This window comes from Emiliania huxleyi (assembly GCF_000372725.1).
Source record: "Emiliania huxleyi CCMP1516 chromosome Unknown EMIHUscaffold_13, whole genome shotgun sequence".
Lineage (NCBI taxonomy): Eukaryota > Haptophyta > Isochrysidales > Noelaerhabdaceae > Emiliania > Emiliania huxleyi.
In genome coordinates, this window is record NW_005201287.1 from 499,003 (window position 1) to 520,448 (window position 21,446).

Genomic DNA, 21,446 nt, shown 5'->3' on the forward strand with positions numbered 1-21,446 from the left:
CCTCCCACAGGCGCTGGTCGATGTTGGTCGCCGCGGGCCCAGAGTCGTACGTCCCGCCCCACCGCGGCCGCTCGCGGTGCCGCGCGTCCCTCGAGTGCCGCTCGCCGCCCCTCCCGGCATCGCCACCCCTCCCGCCGGCAAAGGCGCCATGAGCGCTGCCGCTCCCCGACCGCCGCGCGCTGGCCGTGGCGGCGGCGGCAAGGGCCGCGAGCTCGCGCTGCACCGCGGCCATCGCGATGCCCACCACATCTGCTGTCGCCCCTCCCAGCTCGACCGCCTCTGGGCTCGAGGCGGGCAGCACGCCGCCGCCGGCGTCCGGTGCGGGCGCCTGCGGTGCTGCTACGTCGCCTTCTTCGACCAAAGGAGCCGGCGCGGCGATCGTTGCGCCGTCGGGCAAGCCGCTCTCGCCCGACGAGGGCGGCGGCTGAGGCGGAGCCGATGCACCCTGGGGCTCCATCTATGCGGCCTGCCAATAGAAATAAGAAGCGGCCCCCGCGAGCGTGGAATAGGACCGCCGCAAGCGGCGTGGCGTGGAGCGGTTGAGCATCCCTCCGGGGGCCCCTCTGCGCCGGGGAGGCGTTGTTGGCAGTTGTTGGCGGCTAGGACGCAAGCGTCCGTCGCCGTTTTCAAACTCGGGGCCCACTCCGCTACGCTCCGACCCGAATTTGGAGGGCCATGAAGTTTAAGGTGTTGCTGCGCAAAAGGGGCGGGGCGCGGGCGCGCGCGGCGGCAGGCGTCGAGCGCGGAGCGGCAAACACAATGACGTCGGAAAGCTCTGCATCAAGTATACAGTAGGCGCCAGGACGCGTGTGAGCACGTCGACGTCGAGCTCGAGCTGCTTGAGGGCGGAGAGATACGCCTGGGAGGGCGGTGAGGTGGCGGGGCTGGGCTGGGCGCGAGGCGAGAGGAAGGGGGAATGGGGAGGGGGGGAGGGGAGGAGGAGAGGGGAGGGGGAGGGGAGGAGGGGAGGAGGGAGGGGAGAGGAGAGGCGGGCGGAGTGAGGAGTGAGGGATGGGTCGGGAGGAGTGAGGCAGGGGAGTCGAGGCGGGAGGCGGGAGGGAAGGCGGGCGGGGAGGCGGGAGGGGAGAGGTTCCGCTCACCAGCCTCTCTGCGAGCACCGCCTGCTCCAATCACCCTCTCGTGCGCGACCGCCGTCTCAAACTTCTCGCGCGCCTGCGCCTCCAGGAGGGCCGCTGCCTGCTGCAGCTGCGTCGAGTGCTCCGCGCTCAGCTGCTGCAGCTGCGCTGAGTGCGCCTCCGCCGCCGCCGCCTGCTCCTCGCGGAATCGCTCGACCAGCTGCGCCTCGATCGCAGCCTTGGCCTCCTCGACCGCCGCCGCGCTCGCCGCCTCCTGCCGTCGCATCAGCTCGACGAGCTTGGCGGCGTCCGCCTCCTCCTGGCACTGCAGCGCTTGCTGCAGCCGCGACGTCTCCGCGTCCCGCGACTGATGCGCCTTGAGCAGCTCCATCAGGTGCGTCACCTTTCCCTCCAGCTCGGACGCCGCGGTGGGAGCCGGCGGCGCGCCGTCGCAGCGCGCCGGGGCCGACGGCGAGAGCCTGTGGAGGAGCCGGTGGAGCAGTCGAGACTGCTGACCACTCCTCCATGGTCCCCCGCCGGTGGACGCCGAGTGCAGTCATCGGTATGCGGGAGGCGTGCTCAAGGGCTGGCGGGGCGGACGCGACGACCTGGCGTTGCCGTCGCGGAGGGCTCGGGCTCGAGTGAGCGCCGCCGGCGACGCGTCGTTGCGGCCGTGGCCGCGCGGGCCACCTGCATCGACGGGCTGCTTAGGGGGGGGTGGGGGCGCCAATGAGACGCTTGCCCGTCGGCAATCCATCCCGTGTTGGCTTCAATTGTACGTACTTTTAGCTTACTCTCTCTCTCTTCTCAATTGTACGAACGTCTTGGCACCAGCTGATGGCTTGGGTCCCAGATCGCCCAGTTCGTGCACGGTATTCGGATTTTGCTATTTGTTCGTGTGGGGGTATGTTGCAGATTTGTCAATGGTACCGCGTCTGCGACGCGGGCGCCTTGCGGGCAGAGCCCTTAGCCACCCTTTTATCTTGCTTGCGCGGTCAAAAGAGAAAGCAGAGGGGAGGAGTTGCCGCAACACGAGAAGGAACCCGCCGGCGAGGGGTCCGACCCCCCCCAGAGGCTTCACCACATGCTAGGGGGGGGGTGGGGCGTGAGTAGAAGTGTGCGCCCCCCTCCCGGGAAGCGATGTGCGCCTGCTCTTGTCACCGAGCACGAGCTTGCCGCAGGCTCGTGCACGGACCATGTTGGCCGCCGCATACATGGTGCCGTTGTGACGAATGTTGTGCTCGCACGGAATGTCCTTCGATCCGTTTGCAAGCTGGTCGCCCTTCCGCATACCGATGGTGACTGTCTCACCAGCCGCCTCCTTGGCGTCGTACACGTACTTGGCGCTGGAAATGTAGTAGCCGTGGCGGCGCTGTAGCGCCGTGGCAAAAACCTCCGAGGTGATTTTGGAGGAGTGCCGGCCGTCGGGGGAGAGGTCGAGCCACGCTCCCGAGGCGAACTGAGAGACGGCGATGAAGCGTGTCGCCTCCCGATGTTTGACGCCGTCCGGGTCATCCATCTCAGCATCCAGCCGCTCGCAGGCGGCGAGGCAGCGAAGCCACCGCTCGTGCGACGCAATCTGAGCGAGCGTGCCCTGTTTAGGGACTGGAGAAGTGCTCTGCTCAGAGTAGAGGTCGGAGACGGGCGGCATCTTGCTAACGAGCGGGAGGCCGGACGGACGGTAGTACCCAAGGTTGTAGTTGATGTTGACCATCCCAAAGTCGACATTCATGCTTGGCACGGGCGCGGTAGACGCCCCAGAGCTTGATGCAGCGGTCGCGGATGGAATTGTAGTATTTGTTGAAGTAGACGAGCAGCGGCGGTTGCACGAGAGGCGGCGCGCCTGGTAGGCCCGCCTGTCACGTAGCGATGGCCAGACGGCGAGGAAGGCGGCGACGAAGCACGCGTCGGCGACGTCGGCGTGCCCTCCGATGTTTGAGCCGCCTTTCGCCACCGAGAGCTGCACCTCCTCCCAGGCGCGGTCGAGCTCCTTTGTGGGCGTGCCGTTTGCCCTGGCGAGGATCTCGAAGCCGAAGGAGGTGCGCAGCCGCGGGAGCACCATCGTGTTGAGGACGGGCACGATGAATGACGTTGGGCAGGTGTGAATCCGCATCCAATAGCACGGGGAACGGGGTGCCGTTGCGCGAGCGCAGTAGCTTGTAGAAGAGCTGCGAGACGTCCTGGTCTTTGTCGGTGTCACGCAGTTCACAGCCTTGTTATTGAGAAGAAAGTACCTCGTATATGGCGCTGTGCGCTGTTCACACCTGCCCAACCATTCAGCACAGGTGCACACCCAGCACATGGACGACGCTACGACCGCGGCCCTGCGTGCGCGTCGACCAGTATGCTGGGAGAATCCAGCGTGCGACGAAGACGGAGGCTGTGGCGTGCTCTCTCGCGCAGACCTCGACGCGAGCGTGCGGATGTGGGCGTGGCTCCGACCCCTCTTCGTCCTGCTCTTCCCAGAAGAGGTCACCAACCCACCGTGGGGCGAGCCCGGCACCGTCTCCTCTCCCCTCCGCCGCATCGACGCCATGGGGCGAGCGCTGGGCCTCCGTCCTGGCCGCTGCCTGCTCAAGGCGGACTCGAACCTCGCCGTCTGTGGGTCCGTCAAGGCTCGCGGCGGCATGTTTGAGGTGTTTAATGTGGCTGCGCACCTCGCAAAGGCCTTTTTCGGCGGTTTGGAGGTGCGCGAGTCCGAGCTCCAGTCGGTCTTTGACCCTCGCGGCGCCGGCTTCTCCTCGGCCGCCCTCGCCGAGGACCCAAAGCTCCGTGCGCACCTGGCAGAGCGAGAGATCGTCGTCGGCTCTACGGGCAACCTCGGCCTGAGCGTGGGGCTCGGCGCCGCCGCCCTTGGCATGCGCGCGGTCGTGCACATGTCGACCGACGCAAAGGCGTGGACGGAGAGCTAGGCTCTCCTCTACGAGCTGACTTCAGTGAGTCAGTCCATCAGTAGGCGTGGAAGAAGAGCCTGCTCCGCTCGCGCGGCGTCGTCGTCGTGGAGCACGCGGGGCTGTACGACGAGGCCGTGGCGGCCGGGCGGGCGGAGTCCGCCTCCAACCCGGCCTCACACTTTGTGGACGACGAGTCGAGCCGCGTCCTCTTTTTGGGCTACAGCGCCGCCGCCTTCGAGCTGCGCGCGCAGCTCGCCGAGCTCAACGTCGAGGTCAGCCCGGAGCGGCCCCTGGTCGTGCACATCCCCTGCGGCGTTGGCGGCGCGCCGGGCGGCCTCTGCTGGGGGATGCACCTCGCCTTTGGCGCCGCACAGCCCGTCCGCGTGTTCTTTGCCGAGCCAGTCGCCGCGCCGTGCGTCACGCTCGCCCTCTGCACGGGCAAGGGAGCGGCCGTCTGCGTAGCGGACATTGGCCTCGACGGCAAGACAGAGGCGGACGGCCTGGCCGTCGGGCGGGCATCTGCGCTGTGCTTCGAGACTTGCGCGCCTCTGGTCGAGGGGAGCTACACCATCGAGGATTGCACGCTGTTCGAGCACTTGGGCGCGCTCGTGGAGCTCGAGCGCAGCTTCATCGAGCCGTCGTGCTGCGCGTGCTTCGCCGGGCCTGGCCACCTCGCGGCGGGGTCGCAGCGGGCGCGCTGGCTCCTCGCGGAGGGGACCCACGTCTTTTGGGCAACGGGCGGCTCGCTGGTCCCGGAGGCTGAGCGAGAGGCACTCGTCGCTCGCACACCCATGGGACGGCAATAGCCAGTTCACTGAACTCTCTGCAACCCCGTCGACTAAAGTAGGGCCTAGCGCGTAGGCTGTCTGTCTCCGCTCTCTCGTTGTAACTTTTATGCGCTGACCCTAGAGCTGTCAAACGTTAACTTTGGGCCTAACAGTTGCACTATTGTTGGCTGAAATCCTCAACGTTGTTCAAGTGTTCTCCCCAGCCCAAGCTGTTACTGTTTGTTACTGTTGTTACTGTTGTTCAGTGGTCAGCAAGCAGAAAATGCCAAAAAACCCGGGTAAAACCCGAAAATACCTGGGGTTTTCCAGGTATTTTCGGGTATTACCCGCACTGGACGCTGGAGATCGTCGTGGGTCACTGCCAGGCCTTCCTTATTGTTGTTCAGCTGGCCTAACGTTAGCTACTGTTGTTGGGGAGCCCCACTGTTGTTCTGTTGTTACTGTTAACACTAGCAACACTGTTCAGCTCTTAACGTTTGACTGCTCTAGCTGACCCGTGACCGCTGAAAATACTAGTACGCTACAGTACGGGGTGTGGCGTGTGGACCCTGAGTTGCATACAGTTACAGAGGCTGGGCGTGGGGGGTTGTGCGCCTTCCAGCCCCCCCCCCCCCCCCCCCCGCGCGTCGGGTAGTAAAAAAACGCGCATTCCGGCCAAAACTTTTGCCCTTGGAGCACTTGGAGTTGGAGTGCAGTCATTGCCGCGAGTTGTATTTTGCGGCCCCTCATGGCTGCCTCCGATGAGTTCGGGTGCCTACTCGAAGACAAAGACGACTTGCACTCTCGGCGGCTGAGCGGAGCCCTCAGTGTTGCGCACGAAGCATTCATCGCCATCGACGGCTGGGCTCTCCGGGGCAACATGGAGGTGCTGCCATGGGTGCATCGAGGCCCCAGCTGTCCATGCGAGCAGGACGTCACTGCTGGCGGCGAGGCAAAGGCCTGGAGCGAGACGCCGCATCTTTTTGCTGCAGCTCGCCGGCGTGCGCTTGCCAGCTACGACACCGACGCGGTTGGCCTGTTCGCTGCTCTTGCCAATGCACAGGAAGAGTACGCGGCAGCGCTGCGGGAGCTGGGCAGCCGGTTTGTTAGGGAGAGAGCCGAGCTTGAAGAGGACGATGGCTACCTCGCAAGTTGGGCGAACGCGTTGCGTGCCGGGCCGACGTTTGCTCGTTCGGCGCAATACATGACGACCAACCAAGGTCTTCCACGCGTCTAGCTATGAACAAACAGGGGCACTCACAAACCATGCGTGCATACACCGCAGGACACGCTCGCCACCGTTCACCGTAGGCTGGACGATGCTGCAGCGCATCGTCGAGGGGTCTGTCAAACCTAGATTTGCCGCTGTGTTGCCGTTGCCAGTCCCGCGCTGCCTAGACATGCACATTCACCACCGCCCCTCCGCCATTAGGCTAGCAAAGACGCACGCGGAATCGGCGAGGCAGATCCACGTCAGCGTTATCGGCCCGCTGCAGTCGGCGATCCGAGGCGCCAGAGTGACGAGCCAGCGGGCGCTGGCAGAGGTGGACGCGGCGACCGACCGCGTCCTCGAAGCGCGTTGCGCGGCAGCAGCGGCGGCAGAGGTGTACGGCAGGGAGCTGTTTATGTGGCGACGACAGCCTCTCCCTACTGCGAGCGCTGACCTCGCCAAGCACGCAACTGCAACCGCTCTCCGGGTCGCCGCTTGTGAGTGCGCCGCGGCGCTTCGGGAGGCAAACGCAGCGACTGATGCGATGAACAAGAAGAGGGTCCCGGCGCTGCTCGCCGAGCTCGAGTCTTCCGAGGCGCGACAGGTCGAGACTAACAAGCCAGATTACAGTGAAGGAATCCAGACGCGGCTCTTGGGCACACAGGCGCGGCGGCTGCGTGCCGTCCAGGCCGCCTTCGCCGCCTTTGCAGCTCCTCCATGCTCCGCCTGCCTCCCGCCTAGCGACGCAGAGGCGCTAGCCCAGGCGAGTCGCAGCATGTCTGTGCGGCGTGATCTCGCCGCCTTTGCCGCCTCGCATGCTCCAGAGGCGGAAGGGGCGACGCAGGAGAGCGGGAGGCTCGACGCGCCACGCTTCTGCGCCGAACTGGCCGCGCTTGGCCTCCCTTCGGCGCTCGAGGCGGCGGCAGAAGCACCCGCGGAGACGAGCGTGGCTGCGGTCTTGGGGCAGCGCTCCGCCCGTGCCATGAAGAGCACCCGTTCACCTCCCGTCTATGGATAGGCGCCCGCTGCATCGTGGAGCTTCACCGCGTCCCTACCCAGCGCCCTAGCCGCATCGCTGCCGCTCGGGATCGCCTCGAAACTCCTGTCGGGGGCGCAGCAGCTCGAGTCGGCCTCGTTCGCCCTCCTCTCGCCCCCCAGCGATTCCGGGGCACCGCTACTGACCCGGCCGTGGGCTGCGTTGGGGCCGGCAACGGCGGGGGCGGTGAAAGGTGCAGACGACAGCCCGGGCCGTGAAGTACACGAGCTCGGGCCGCCGCCGCTCTCCCCCCCGCCGCGGCCGCCCGCGACGGTGTACCGCGCGAGGTTCTCCCATTGCGTCTCGCGGACGTCGAGCAGCAACAGCGGCAGCAGCAGCAGCAGCAGCAGCACTTTTTCACCACCGGATGCGGGCAGCCGTGCATGTGTGTGAGCGCATGCATGTTCTGAGTTCAAGAACAGCCGGGCTCGGAATGGACACCGGCGCGGAGCGGGGACCCCGAAGTGAGGTTGTTAAGCGGAAATTGTTTTCGCGGCTCCCGTGGTGACTACCTGTGTTAGTGCCAGTGCGCGCTGCAGTCCCGTGCCCAGTGTCGTGCGAGGGAGTTTGCTTGTACTCGTCGCCCTGAATGGTTGCCCAGGTTGTGGAGGACACGAAGCTAGGATCCCGGCGTGAACACGACTAACTGACGGATCCGCTCCTGACAGTGGCACGCGCCGCCTCTGTGGCGCGTGCGACTGTCTTTGTTTGAAGTTAAAAGTCGAATCAGAGCGGTGTGTCGGCGTTGTCCTCCATTTTCCTCCCCTGGGCCCCGTCCGGGACCGCTCCGGGACTTGGGGCAAACGTAGATTTCCTGCCCAGCGTAAGGATATTTCTGTCATTTATTTCGTCTTTATTTCGTGCCCCACCACGGCAAATTTGCGAGAAATTTCTTCGCCCTCAAGTTTCGCCCCTTTCCGTTTCGCCCATGTTGGACACCCATGTTGGACCAGGCACCGTGCGGGCCTGCCGTGCCTTGCTTGAGCCGGCAGGCCCGCGCGGCAGTGATGGTGCGCCTCCGCGGAGAGGCTGACGCTGGTCATCGGTCAGCGGTCAGCGGTCATCGGTCACCGGTCAAGCAGGTCATCGGGCGTCAGTGTCATTCAGGCGTCAGTGTCATTCGCGTCAACCTTGCCACCAAAACCCACGCCAATCTCAACCTTCGAAAGCAATGAGCGACGACGACATGGACACGGAGTACCTCGCCACCCTGCAAGGTGCCGCTGCCGGCGATTCCGCACCGCAGGAGGAGACAACCATCCAGTCTGCGCCTGCCTCGCCAGTGCGAACCGAGGAAGCGCTGGAAGGCATCAAAGTCAACGACAAGATCCAGCACAAGGTGCTCAAGTTCCAAGGGCGCGTCGTGCAGCTCGGCTTCGCGGCGGAGCGTGTGTTCTCCATGCTCAAGTCAATGTTCGGCGACCAACAAATGGAGACCTTGGCAGATATCATCCAGACGGCCTTAATGCTCCGCATCAACGAGCGCCGCGTGGGCTGAGTGAGCACAGTATGATTGGGAACAGTACTCGTATATGAATAGTAGGATCTTGTCACGGGTATGGTAAATTTCCGGAAATTTCTCCTTCCGAACAAGCCTGTCATATTTCTCAAAATATTTCGGGAAATCTACGTCTGCCCCAATCCGGGACGCACGCCGGCGAAGCACCATCAAGCTGCTGTACGGCCCCGGCATCGCCTCCCCTGGCTTAGCCAGAGTGAGAGATATTATGCACACGGTCTGTCTCTAATACTCATCGACACTCCACCTCCCAGAGCTCGTCCCGGTCCGCCACGGCCATCCTTGGCCTCCGGAGGGCCCCCGGCCGCGGCGCGGTGCGGCGGCGTCACAAATCCGACCACAGAGCACCGGGACGTGGTCGGGCGATCTGAGGTCCAACTAGGCGTATGCATTGCCTATCCAGGGCTATCACCTGGACCCATCAACAGGCGCCTGCGGCGCCGTGGATCTCTGCAACAAACTCTGCATGTGCATGTGCAGGCGGTAAAATTCTTTAAAGCGGGCCGAGAGACTGGAGCGCGAGAACGAAGAGAGACATGCTGTCTGAGGCCGTACGGCGTTTTTTTTCGAAAAAGATATCACGTCGAAAAAGATATCACGCACCCAGTTCTCGCGTCGCGCTTGCCGCCGCGCCGCCCGGGGCCGTAAGTGCCGGGCCTGATCTGGAGCTCTTCATGTTCCTACGGCTGATGTCGAGCGTCGTCGCCGCACCAGCGGAATCGCCGAGCCTCAAGCTGCTCGCGCTTCACGGCTACTCGCAGAATGGTGCCGTCTTTCGCGATCGCTCTGGCGGATTTCGGAAGCCGTTGAAGAAGCTGGGCGCGGAGCTGCTGTACGTGGACGGCCCATTCGGGTGCACCGCACAGGGTGAGGATGAGGTAGAGGCAGACGCGGACTTGGAGAAGCGGGCTTGGTGGCGCGGAGGATCTCGTCAGGAGACATACGTCGGCTGGCGTGAGTCGCGTGCGGCGCTCTGCTCCACGTGGCAGCGCGAACGGTGCGACGGAGTCCTTGGCTTTTCGCAAGGCGCAGCAGCTGCAGCGATGCTGTGCGCCGACCTCGAGCCGATGCCAAAGTTCGCCATCATCGTCTCTGGATTCGTGCCGAGAGACCGTGATGTAGCCTCATCCCTGCTCAAGGGCGGGCTGCCTGTCCCGTCCTTCCACCTCTTTGGCAGCACCGACACACTCGTTGAGCCCGATCGGTCACGGGCCTTGGCAGCGCTCTTCGAGAGCCCGACTGTCGTGGAGCACACTGGAGGCCACATGGTGCCCTCCTCTGCCCCAGTCCGGGAGCAGCTCGGCGCCTTTCTGCAATCGCTGGGCCTGGCACGCCCCGCGCGGACAGACACAGATTATCGGTGACATCGGAGAGAGGAGAGGTTGACCGACTTGCCGGAGCGGTTCTAGGTGGACGGAGAGGTCCGTATGGGGTATGGCGTTGGCGTGGTACACGACTAAGGTCACGAGGGAAATTTCGCGCGACGGGTGTGTGTGTACGACGATTTCATTCTCTTACTATCATTTCGTGCTGGTTTTTTGTCTCAGAGTGAGAGAGACCGACGCGTGACGGCGTGAGAGCAACGGCCAACGCGCCCCCGTGAAGCCCCCCGTCGACGCGCTGTCGAGCAGCCTCGTCCCCTCGCAAACCGCACTCTCACACACGCGCACACAAGGTGACGCGCAACTACAGCACCACCTGGCACGCGCACACCATACAGCGACAGCTATCTAACGTTAGGCACCTGAGCACACTCACACCCACCCGTCGCACGCACGCGCCCCACTGTGTAATGGCGCGCCGGCCGTACAACACAGTACCGTCTGACTCCACGCCTGCTGCGCTCGCCCCGCGTGCTCTCTTTTGAGCCCCCTCCCCTCTTCCTCACCGTACCGCATCCCCCCCCCCCCCCCCCTCCCCCCCGCCCCCGGGGTAGGCACGAGAGGCACGAGAGGCACGAGAGGCACGAGAGCGCGCCTCCCGTGCCACGCAAGTGCCTCCCTTCCCGCCGCCTCTCTCCCCGAGCACCGACCGCCGGCGCCAGCCCCCCGGCCGCCCGCAGCTGCTCAGAGCGAGGTCTCGGCCTCTGTCGAGGCGGGACGAGGAAGGGTACGTACAGCCCCCCCCCCCCCCCAGGAGGGGAGGGGAGGGGGGGGAGGGGCTGCTGGAGAAGGGCCTCTCCGCCTCCGTCCCTCACTTGTCCCTCAATTGGCCCTCACTTGGCCCTCACTTGTCCCTCACTTGTCCCTCACTTGTCCCTCACTTGTCCCTCATTTGTCCCTCACTTGTCCCTCACTTGTCCCTCACTTGTCCCTCACTTGTCCCTCACTTGTCCGACACTTGTCCGTCCGCGTGCAGCCACTCGAGCCCGAGGCCGAGGAAGAAGCCCTCGCGCCTCGCCTAGGTGTAGTGGGGGGGGGGAGGGGGAGGGGGGGAGAGGGAGGGGGGGGGGTCGCTCCAAGGATAGCGAGGAGGGAGGCGCGCTCGATCTCGGTGGTATCTCGGTGGTGATCTCGGTGGTGATCTCGGTGGTGATCTCGGTGGTGATCTCGGTGGTGATCTCGGTGGTGATCTCGGTGGTGATCTCGGTGGTGATCTCGGTGGTGATCTCGGTGGTGATCTCGGGGGAGATCTCGGTGGTGATCTCGGGGTGATCTCGGGGGAGATCTCGCCTTGTCGAGGACGGCATCCGAGTAGCGAGGCCTGGGGCCAGCGCCGCGCCATCCCTCGTCGGGCCGCGCCGCGAGCGACTCGTTGGTCTGCAGAGAGGGACCCGAGGTGAGCCGAGAGGCGGCCGAGAGGAGCCGAGAGGAGCCGAGAGGAGCCGAGAGGAGCCGAGAGGAGCCGAGAGGGGCCGAGAGGGGCCGAGATTGCCCGAGATTGCCCGAGATTGCCCAGATGGGGAGGCTCGTGTACGTCTGGAGCAGCCAGGCCACACGAGCTCTTCGGAGGAGGTGACCTCGCGCCATCTCGGCCGATCTCGGCCAATCTCCGCAAGCCGCCTGCAGCAGCCACGCCACCAGCTCGGCCGAGGAGGAGATGTCTCGCCGCTGCAGCAGCGCCGCCTTGTGCAGCTCGTTGCGCAGCGCGTCCACATTCAGGTGCGGCGCGCGGCACGACGTCGACGGCTTGAACATGGCGGGGAACTGCGCGCGCAGCGACTCTGCCGCCTGCGTCAACCGCTTGCTGGTGCTCATCAATGACCAGGCGCTGACTAGGAATGACCAGGCGCTGACTAGGCGCATGGTTCCGCCTGCGTGATGATTGCGGCCTCCTCCTCGCCCGCACCGCCCTGGTCCTGCGGCGGGGAGGACCAACGCGATGAACAGCTGTAGGTGGTGCTCGCTGGGGGGGCGACGAGGACGAGATATGGGGAGGTGTGGGGAGGTGTGGGGAGGTGTGGGGAGGTGTGGGGAGGTGTGGGGAGATTTGGGAAGGTGTGGGCAGATTTGGGAAGATTGGAGGACGGGCCTGCGGCAGGTCGACCAGCGTGACCGGCTCCACCTTGTTGATCTCGGTGAAGAGCTCGCGCACCTGTCCACAACCGCAGCTGTGAAGAGACGCCGTTCACACCCTCGAGCCGGACGCGGGGTCGCGCACCTCTCTCTCGCCCATCGGCTGGTACACCTGCCGAGATTGCGCGAGATGAGCCGAGATTGCGCGAGATCTCGCCGAGATGGCAGGCGAGATCTCGCCCAGAGGCCGGCACGCACGCGTTCGGCCTCGTGACTCGGACGTGGCTCGGAAGTGGCTCGGACGTGGCTCGGAAGTGGCTCGGAAGTGGCTCGGAAGTGTCTAGGCTCGGAAGTGTCTAGTGTCGCCTCCACCAGCACCCTCGCGAGGTCGGGGCGCAGCTTGCCCTTGGAGGAGAGCACGTGCGCCGCGCCCAGCCGGTGCTGCCCGTCCACAACCATCCCGATCGACCCGCACCCGCCGCCGTCCGCCCCGCCGCCCGCCCCGCCGCCCCCGCCGCCCCCCCCGCTCTCCACCACGCAGATCGAGCCGGGCCAGCCAGCCACGCTCGAGCGCTGCTTTGCCTTTGCGATGAGCTCGGCTCGCTCTGCACGGAAGGCGCGCTGCTTGTGCCACGTGCTCGTGCCGGCCCAGAGGGTGGTTGGCGAAGCAGAGTACAGCCGCTTGTGCCCGTCGTCTCGCAGCAGCTCCCCAAACACCGGGTGGGCGCCGCTCGCGGCATCGCCTCCAAGCGCGGCGTTCGCGTCGGCGACGATCTGCGCGGCCACCAGCGCGGCCTCCTCCTGGGCGGCGGCCATCTGTTGCTGCTCCTGGGTGGCGGCACGGCCCAGCTTTTTCGCCACCGACCGCTGCTCCAGCTCGCCGTACTTGAGCCGTCCCACCATCGCCTCGAGCTCCGCCTTTGACGCCTCGACCTCCGCCTGCAGCTCCGCCACGCGGCGCGACTCGCCCTCCGCCTGATCGCGCATGCCCCGCAGCTGTGCCGACACGCTCGGAAGCTGCTGCGCCTCACGCCGCGCGGCGCGCAGCTCCTCGGCCGTCCGCGACAGCTCGAGCTGCACGTCGGCCGTCTTGTCCTTGTGCTGCCGGAGCTCGAGCGCCTCACGCGTGACGGCGCTCAGCGCGCTCTCCTTGCCCTTGAGCGCCGTGCTCAATTTCTGCATCTCGACCGTGAGGCGCTTCACCTGGCCCTGGGCTTGCTCGAGCTCGGCGGAAGCGGCCACGCCCATGGCGGGGGCTCAGGAGGTGGCGGTTAGATCTATCGTTGCACCTCTAAAAAGAATTCGATCGACTCTCACAGCACACTGGCACGACAAAAGCGCGGACTGGCACACACACCGGCTCACCACCGGAGCCGCCTAAGCGACTCCGTTAAGAACGGCAATGCCCTCCGCACCATGCACAATGCCGCTCTCCCCGCACGCTAGCTCGTTCACCGTCTGCCACGCCACAGCGGTGGGGGGGAGGCCTGACAAACGCTGCATTTGCAGGCCGTGCCAATTCTTGGTTGTTAGGAGGAGCGAACTGCTCCCTCCTCCCTCGCACAACACTGGCTGGGCACGGGACTGGCGCGCACTGGCACTAACACAGGTACACCACGGGCGACGTGGTTGGGCGCTCGCACGGCCGTGTGGGCGGGCGCAGCTCACTTGATGCGGGCCTCGGTGTGCAGCGGCGCGGTGCGGAGCAGCGCCGAGGCCGCGAGCGAGCGCGGCGACGCTGAGGCGAAGGCAGCTCGCATGTCGATACCCCCGGTCGCAAAGAAGAAAAACTGAGAGCCAAAAAAATCCTCCCGTGAAAAGAAACCCGGCGTTATACAGAAAGAAATCGAAAGAGAACCCGCACGATGTAACAGATCGCGCCATGTCCTCCAGCGTTGAGAAGCGGGCTATTGCAGAGCGTGCGGTGGCTGAGAGAGCCGCGCTGGTGCAAGCTGCGTTGGCGAGGGCGGCTGCATTGCAGCGGGCGGCCGTGCTGAAGGGAGCTGGTGCAGGGCCGGCATTGGCAGAGGGTGCCGCGCTGGTCAAGGCGGCGTTGGCGAGGGCGGCTGCATTGCAGCAGGCGAACGCACGAAAGGCGGTAGATGTAGCTGCTGAGGCCGCAGTTCTTGGCACGGCAGATGAGCTGGCGAGCACGAAGGTGGATGGTTCATGCAACGAGAGGCAGGAGGACGCTAGTGCCCAGGCAACCGCAGCCCCTCCTGCCCCAGCAGAGCCGGCAGCCGCCCTCCCCTCCGCCACCGATCTCGGCGTGGACGAGGAGAGGCTAGAGCAGTGGCGCAAGTTCGGCGGCGGCGACCTGGAGCCGGTCGTCGCGAGCGGCGCCGTCGCCCTCCTCGACGCTCGGTGGATCATCAGCCACGCCGAGGCGGGCGGCGCCCTCACACACCGCCAGGCGCTGCCCAAAGAGGCCTTCCTCTCCCTCGCTGACCTCGTCGAGGCGACCACCAGCCCCTTTTCCCTTCCCGTCGCCGCGCTCTCCTACCCGTGGCTGACCAAGGACCACCCCGACCCGCGCGGAGCCAACCTCGCCCGCGTCGCAAGGGCGCTCAAGGCCCTGCTCACCTCCCCGTACATCCCGCGGCTCGGCGTCTTTTGGGACTTCGGTTCGCTGCACCAGCACCCCGACCCCGCCAACGGCGTCATGCGCACCGAGGAGCAGAACGCGCTCTTCAAGCAGGGGCTGGGCTGCCTCGGCACGCTCTACTCCCACCCGAAGGCATACGTGCTGCGGCTGACCTCCTTCCCGGACGGCCACAAGGCGGAGGACCAGGCCGAGGGCACCAACGTGGCCAAGTACTTTGACCGCGGCTGGTGCTTCACCGAGCAGAGCTGGGCGAGCCTGACTAAGGCCAGCCTCCTCTCGCTCGACCTCGGCAAGATGCGCGACGGCGAGGAGTACAACTGGTCCAGCCTCACCGCCGACTGCACCCAGGCCGGCGGCCGGCGCCCTCCGCTGCATCCGGCTCGGTTTGCGGCGGAGCTGGAGACGAAGAGCTTCACCAACGGCAAGGACGACAAGCCGCTTGTGAAGCGGCTGTACCAGGCCGCCTTCGAGGAGCAGTTTGGCAAGGCGACCGAGCTGGACTACGGCCGCCTCGGCTGGGGCGACGCGGAGGCGGCGCAGCTGGCGGAGGTCCTCGCGAGCGGGGCAGCGCCGCGGCTCGAGACGCTCTATCTCCAAGACAACAAGATTGGTGTCGAGGGCTGCAAGGCGCTGGCCGCCGCCCTCAAGGAGGGGGCCGCCCCGAGCTTGAAGGCGCGAGACGCCACCCCTCGCCACACGCCCCTCCCCCGCCCAATGCTCATCACTGCGACTCCCCTCGCTTGCAGAAGCTCGAGGTGGGCTGGGAGAACAGGGAGCAGCCTGAGCTGGTGGCCGTGTGCGAGGAGCGCGGCATCGAGCTGGTCTGAGCCTCTCCAGCCCCGGCCGGGGCGCGGGGCACGGGGCGACCGCCGCGCGAGCACGGCAGAGAGCGACAGACCGCTCGGTTGTGGAGCACGACGTACGGGGTACGGCTTTACAGCGACGGTGGGGGCTGGGAGGGGGCGCGCGCGCAGGTATTTAGTGTCTCTCCCCCCCCCCCCCCCCTAATCGCTTTGTGTACGTGCAAGCCAAAAACGGGATTTTTTGGGCAAGGCGTCTATTCGGTGCTCTGCACGTTAGAGCGTGCGGCAGGCGTGCGGCAGGCACCTGCCGGACGCAAATGGGGCCGCCTGGTGGCCTCCGAGCGCCAGCCGAAGCAACCCTCGTCGTGCCCCGACACCCCCCCGACTCATGATGTGCCGCTCTTGCCTGTGTGGCCGCTGACGGCGGGACCCCGTGCGCGGCTGCGCCGCAATCTCGTCACTGCCGTCGTCACACCTGTCCACAGATGCGACGGGTGCCTGTCCGACCGCGACAAACAGGCCTCGTTGCGGATCGCCAGCCCGCCCGTTGCCTCCGCAGACGCCCAGCTAGCCGAATCGTCGTTACCTTCCGCAGACCGACTTCGCGAGCGAGCGGGCGCGTTCTAGATGACGGTCACGCCCAACTCACCGGCCTTGTGGCCTGAAACCGATTCTGAGCCCTGCCTCCCCCGAGCGGGTATGGCCGCTGCCCGGCGGCCCGCGGTACGATTCGGTCCCGCCACCTCCCCGCCGTCCCGGTTCCCGCAGGTGAATTAATGCGAGTTCGCCACCCTCCTCGCCGCCCTCTCCGCCACTGTCGCCTCCGCGCTCTCCTCCGCCGTCGCCGCCGCCCTCGCCTCCACCGCCCTCTCCGCCACCCTCCCCGCGGCCTTCTCCACCGCCCTCTCCGCCGCTCTCTCCTCCGCCGTCGCCGCCGCCCTCGCCGCTGCCGTTGCCGCCGCACTCCTCCCCGCTGCCGCCCTCACCCTCCCCGCCGTGCCGTCGGTCTCGCCGTCGCCTTCTTCCGTGTCGCTGTCGCCGCTCCGCCGTCCGTGTCGCCGTCGCCGCCTCGGATCCGTCCGTGTCGCCTTCGCCGCCTCCGTCCGTGTCGCCTTCGCCGCCTCCGTCCGTGTCGCCGTCGCCGCTGCCTTCCTCCGTTTCGCCATCCCTGCCGCCGATCTCACCTTTGCCGCCTCAATCCATGTCGCCGTCGCCGTCGCCGCCGTCGGTCTCGCTTTCGCCGCCTCTGTCCTCGTCGCCGTCGCCGCCGCCGCCGTTGGAATCGCTCTCCCCGCCGCCGTCGGTCGTGTCGACTTCGCCGCCTCCGTCCGTGTCGCCGTCGCCGCTGCCTTCCTCCGTCTCGCCCTCCCCGCAGCAAGCTCGCTTGCCGTCGCCGTCGCCGCCATCGGTCTCGCTTTCGCCGCCTCCGTCCGTGTCGCCGTCGCCGCCTCCGTCCGTGTCGCCGTCGCCGCCTCCGTCCGTGTCGCCGTCGCCGCTGCCTTCCTCCGTCTCGCCCTCCCCGCAGCAAGCTCGCTTGCCGTCGCCGTCGCAGCCATCGGTCTCGCTTTCGCCGCCTCCGTCCGTGTCGCCGTCGCCGCCTCCGTCCGTGTCGCCGTCGCCGCCTCCGTCCGTGTCGCCGTCGCCGCTGCCTTCCTCCGTCTCGCCCTCCCCGCAGCAAGCTCGCTTGCCGTCGCCGTCGCCGCCATCGGTCTCGCTTTCGCCGCCTCCGTCCGTGTCGCCGTCGCCGCCTCCGCCGTCGGATTCGCCTTTGTCGCCTGCTCCGTCCGTGTCGCCCTCGCCGCCGTCACATTTCGGCATATACACAGTTTCCACATGTGCAAGTTCTTCTTGATGCACACGGCGGTGCAGCCCCCGGCCATAGCGGGCAACTCAAGGCATCGACGCTCTCGCCGAAGCCCCTGTGCACTGTCCGGCACTTGCCGCCGTTTTATTCGGCGCAATGGCCGGCGTTGAAGCTCCGAACCCAGGCGCAGCCGAGCCCATTTCTTTCAGAGACAATACCAACAACCTCTTTCACTCATTCTTAAAACAGTACCGGCCGGGATTTCGAAGATAGTGCTAAAATGGATACCTGCCTGGAGAATGGCATTTAATTTCGCGGACCGGCTCTTAACAATCAGGTCATGTCACCGCTTAATGTGCATGTGCGTGGCCTACGTCAGAGACCAAGTGACCAGCCGTCCCGGGCAATTTGTGACCCGTCTACGCCCTCGCGCCTCGGGCGCGGCCGGCCGCCCGGCCGGCTGCCCCGTTGACTTCCCCGCCGCGCGCTACGCGTTCGTGCTACGCGTTCGTTCGCAGTAATCTGGCTTAGTTCAGAGAGGTCGGGTCGTCTCTATGCGTATCACAGCGCGGCGCTGGCCTGCGCAAAGGCGGGCATGTAGTCGAATCAATCAATCATCCATCCCGACATTTGATGTTAGTGGCAAAACCGCGGAACCGAAAATGGCGTTTAATTTTGCGCACCTGCTGTCCGCCGCCTGCGGCGGCGCTGCGCGCCGCCTACGCGCGCTGCGCGCGCGTTTTCTCTCTCTTTTTCTGTCTTTTTCACAGTGTAATTTTACCGAAAAAATGCCATTTTTTGCACCTCGCCAGGGCCATAAGTCACACCCAAACGGCTCCTGTGACGACAAGCCCCGGGTCCCTCATCGCGGCTGACTCGGCTGACGTCTAGCTCTACAGCCCGTTCCACCACGTTAGCCGCCTCGCGTCGTCGTCGAGCGGGTCGCAGCCAGGGTGCCAGGCCCATCGCCTGGTCACAGCGGCGGGGCGGCGTGAGGGAGGGCATCTCGAGGCGCCGACATCGTGTCAGAGGCCGTGGGGAAGGGGGTGGGGTGGGGTATCTGGATCGCGCCCGTCTTCGTCGTCCCAGCACTCCATCTCGAGTCATCTCGGGGCATCTCGGCGCATCTCGGCTACTCTCCACACCGCCATCGTCGTCCCAGCACTCCACCGTCGTCTCGGAGGGAGGAGGGTACTCCTTGGCCACCTGCGGGGCGAGATTAGCCGAGGCGAGATTAGCCGAGATTAGCCGAGATTGGACCCGAGGGTACTCCTTGGCCACCCGCGGGGCGGGTGTTCGCCGCCTCCTCTGTGTCAATGTCTTGCTGTCTCGGCGGTTACCCCCTCACCCGCCAGCGCCAACCGCGAAAGGCACTCAACGGTGGGCTGCACTCTCGTGCAGTCTCTCGGGTACTCGGTTGCCCACCCACTCTAGCCGCGCCTAAGCGACTCCCGCGAGGATAAAAGAATTCACAAAGGAAGGCGGTCGCACGTACGGTCAGCGGGAGATGCAGATGGGTCATGGGGCACATGGTCCCTCGAGGTAGCAAATTTAAGTCCCAACACCCAAGCTCGACGGCTTTTTCTCACTTCTCAGTCTCCCACAGTGACTCGCACTTCTTTCTCTCTCGCGCGGGCGACTCCACTCGGCCCCCTCTCCTCCTCGTGCGCTCGGGTGCCCGCTACAGGTATAGAGCCCCTCTCAGCGCTCGCTCCGCGCTCACCAGTCCGTGTACCAGACCCTCCGTCGGAGGCTCCGTCTGGGTACACTGACACTGTTCCTGTGCGCTGTGGGTATTTTAGAGGGGAGGAAGGCATGTTGTGCGAGTAGGGATCCCTTATGTAGATGTTAGAGGTGGGTTAAGAGGGAGATGTGCGCGAGCTGCGGGACCGCCGGGACGGCGGGCGGGTGATTGCGACTCGCCGCCACCCACTTTTGGCGACTTTTGGCGACCTTTGGGACGCGCGATCGATCGGCCGAGATCGACATGGCGGGCGAGGCCGTCACGGCCATGATCGTGGCTGACGACGCCGGCGACGACCCCCTGGCGGACCGCCGCGAGGACCGGGAGGCGGCGGCGGCGCGGGAGAGGAAGGCGAAGGTGGCGAAGCTCAAGTCGCAGACGGAGAAGGATCCCTATATAGGACAAAAGCGTCGAAAATGTCCCAAAAAGCGTGTCTCGAGTTTGTTGCAGCCCCACAGCTGGCGCGCGCTGCCAGGAAGCACCGCTCGCGTGTCGGCGGCACTCCCTGGCACCCAGGGAGTGCCGCGAACCGACCAGACCGAATAGGCTCGACGCCGCGCTCGCTGTGGGGCTGCAACAAAGTCGCCGCCGAGCGTGCCACCGACGGCGTCCCGGCGGCGGTGATGGAGTGTGAGACCTGAGGCTACGGAGGTGACGCCTGAGGTACCGGCCCGTGCACAGCGACTCAGCCGGCGACCGCCACGGGCTCAGACGAGACTTGTGCGACGGTGTATCATTCACTTTATGCCACCGTTGCATATCCCGACGGCCGTCGCAAAACTGCAGTTTTGCGACGGTGTATCATTCACTTTATGCCACCGTTGCATATCCGGATATGCAACTTGTCGACTCGTTCCGGCTCAGCTTCACCATGGTCATCGGGCGTCTGTCGACGTCAGGACCACCCATACAGCTCGCGGGTTTGAGGTCGCAAGAGCCAAGATGGTGGCGTTTGGACATCCCAACCATCACACAAGACAGCCTGTAGGTGATGGCGGGACGGCGCAGTGTTTGTGGCACTCGGCAGTAGGCACCCGCGGCACGGCCCCGCTGAGCGCTGTCGGGGGCTCTCACGGGCTGCGGAACCGGCCCCAGAGAGGGAGCCGGTCCGGGCGAGTGTGGCAGCTCCTGCGCTAGTATGGGCACCCTCTATCACAACACTACTGATCCTGGTCATTAGAGCTGCCAGGGATAGCGTCAGGAGCCGGTAGGAGTCAAAACCTCTCATATTTGAGACATCGTGTCCCATATACGTGTACCCCATATACTCGCACAACGAGCCGGAATATCGACATGGGGCATTTACCGCGTGTGGCTCGCTCACAGCCTCGCGTCCAGCGGCGGCGCCGCCTCCTCCTCGCCCCAGTCCGCCTCCATGGCGTCCAGCACGCGCAAGCACGCCGCCGCGTCGGTCGCCGCGTACGCCGCCTGCTCCTCGCTCAGCGGCCTAGCCGCCCAGTCCGAGCACTGCTCCTGCTTGTCGAGCCGCTGCAACAGCCAGTGCGCGCACGCCGCCTGCAGCGACGGCGCCTGCGAGCGCGACCCGAGCCCCGCGTCCTCCGCAAGCCGCTGCACCTAGGCGGGCGAGAGCAAGACGACGGTGCGGCCGAGTCGCCAGAGCCGCCCCCTCAGCCGAGAGAGCCGCGGCACATCGACAGTCGCCTCCCGGATCCGCCGCACAAGCGCGCGACCCTCCTCCTCGCCGCCCACCGCCTCCGCCTCGCCGCCTCCGCCCGCCGCCTCCGCCTCTCCGCCCGCCGCCTCCGCCTCGCGGAGCCACGCCGCCAGCTTCTGCGCGTCCGCCGCAAAGGCGAACCCGACCGGCAGCGGCGGCGCTGGAGAGAGCAGCAGCGAGCGCAGCTCCGACCCGAGTGCCGACAGGTACTGCGCCGCCGCCGGGCCGCGCTGCAGCGCGTCGCAGACGAATGCAGCCTCCCCGCTGCCCTCCGTGACGGCGAGCTGCACCTGCCGAGAGGGCATGCGCCGCACACGTGAGGGTCGCGGGCGGCGGGAGGGGGCAGGCGAGGCGGCGGGACGCGGAGCCGCGCGCCGTCGCCAGCACCGCGCCGCCCACGCCGCCGCCCTCGCCCTCGGCCCACTCGGTGTCGATCCCGACGCGCGCCGCGCCGGCGAGGGCGGCCCTCATCTCGCGCACGCCCTCCGCGTCGCCCACCCAGACAACCCGCGGGGCAGGCGCCGGTGAGCAGGCTCGACTGGCCCGCGCGCCCCTCCCCCAAGCCCTCGCCCAGCCTGCCCGCCAGCCTGGCTGCGCGGCGGGCCTTCGCGCGGGACAGGCAGGCGGCGCGCGCCTGTCGGAAGGGGGTCGTGGCCCGGGGGGGGGGGGGTGATGGGGGGGGCGGAGGGAGAGGGCGGGTGGCTAGGGCCAGGGTCTGGGGGTTTGCTCCTCCCTCTCCCTTTGCCCCTCCATCGCCGCCGGAAGCTCCCGCGCCGACAGCGCCGACACCTTCGCCTTGATTGGTGTCCCCGTATTCGTCAATGATTAGTGTCGCGGGAGTACCAAAGGCCGGTGCCT

At 66.3% G+C, this 21,446-nt stretch overlaps 5 protein-coding genes across 5 annotated transcripts in view; 2 read left to right on the plus strand and 3 right to left on the minus strand.

Annotated features, from left to right (window-relative positions):
- Positions 1 to 670: 670 nt before the first annotated feature.
- EMIHUDRAFT_351851 (hypothetical protein) lies at positions 671 to 1,794 on the minus strand (the record flags this gene model as incomplete). Its single annotated transcript, XM_005789164.1, has 4 exons — positions 1,655 to 1,794; positions 1,524 to 1,587; positions 1,101 to 1,452; positions 671 to 859 (listed from the first exon to the last, which is right to left on the minus strand). Coding segments are annotated over exons 3-4 (439 nt in total), but the record flags the coding sequence as incomplete, so codon positions are not given.
- Positions 1,795 to 3,499: 1,705 nt separating this feature from the next.
- EMIHUDRAFT_98199 (hypothetical protein) lies at positions 3,500 to 4,776 on the plus strand (the record flags this gene model as incomplete). The annotated part of the gene is made up of 2 exons (XM_005789165.1): positions 3,500 to 3,943; positions 4,033 to 4,776. 2 exons carry the CDS (start codon positions 3,500 to 3,502, stop codon positions 4,774 to 4,776), a joined length of 1,188 nt encoding a protein of 395 aa, XP_005789222.1.
- A 4,400-nt stretch (positions 4,777 to 9,176) lies between these two features.
- On the plus strand, positions 9,177 to 9,866 carry EMIHUDRAFT_201022 (hypothetical protein; the record flags this gene model as incomplete). The annotated part of the gene is made up of 1 exon (XM_005789166.1): positions 9,177 to 9,866. The coding sequence occupies one exon, from the start codon at positions 9,177 to 9,179 to the stop codon at positions 9,864 to 9,866; it is 690 nt and encodes a 229-aa protein (XP_005789223.1).
- A 1,871-nt stretch (positions 9,867 to 11,737) lies between these two features.
- Positions 11,738 to 13,205, minus strand: EMIHUDRAFT_201024 (hypothetical protein; the record flags this gene model as incomplete). Its single annotated transcript, XM_005789167.1, has 4 exons — positions 11,738 to 11,800; positions 11,989 to 12,036; positions 12,330 to 12,398; positions 12,492 to 13,205. 4 exons carry the CDS (start codon positions 13,203 to 13,205, stop codon positions 11,738 to 11,740), a joined length of 894 nt encoding a protein of 297 aa, XP_005789224.1.
- A 4,857-nt stretch (positions 13,206 to 18,062) lies between these two features.
- Positions 18,063 to 21,446, minus strand: part of EMIHUDRAFT_98203 (hypothetical protein) — a gene marked incomplete at both ends in the record, with an annotated part of 4,517 nt that continues 1,133 nt past the window's right edge. The window contains 4 exons of the mRNA XM_005789168.1: positions 18,063 to 18,138; positions 20,238 to 20,488; positions 20,564 to 20,878; positions 21,206 to 21,222. Coding sequence (XP_005789225.1) covers positions 18,063 to 18,138; positions 20,238 to 20,488; positions 20,564 to 20,878; positions 21,206 to 21,222 — 659 coding nt within the window. The remainder of the gene's footprint in view (positions 18,139 to 20,237; positions 20,489 to 20,563; positions 20,879 to 21,205; positions 21,223 to 21,446) is intronic.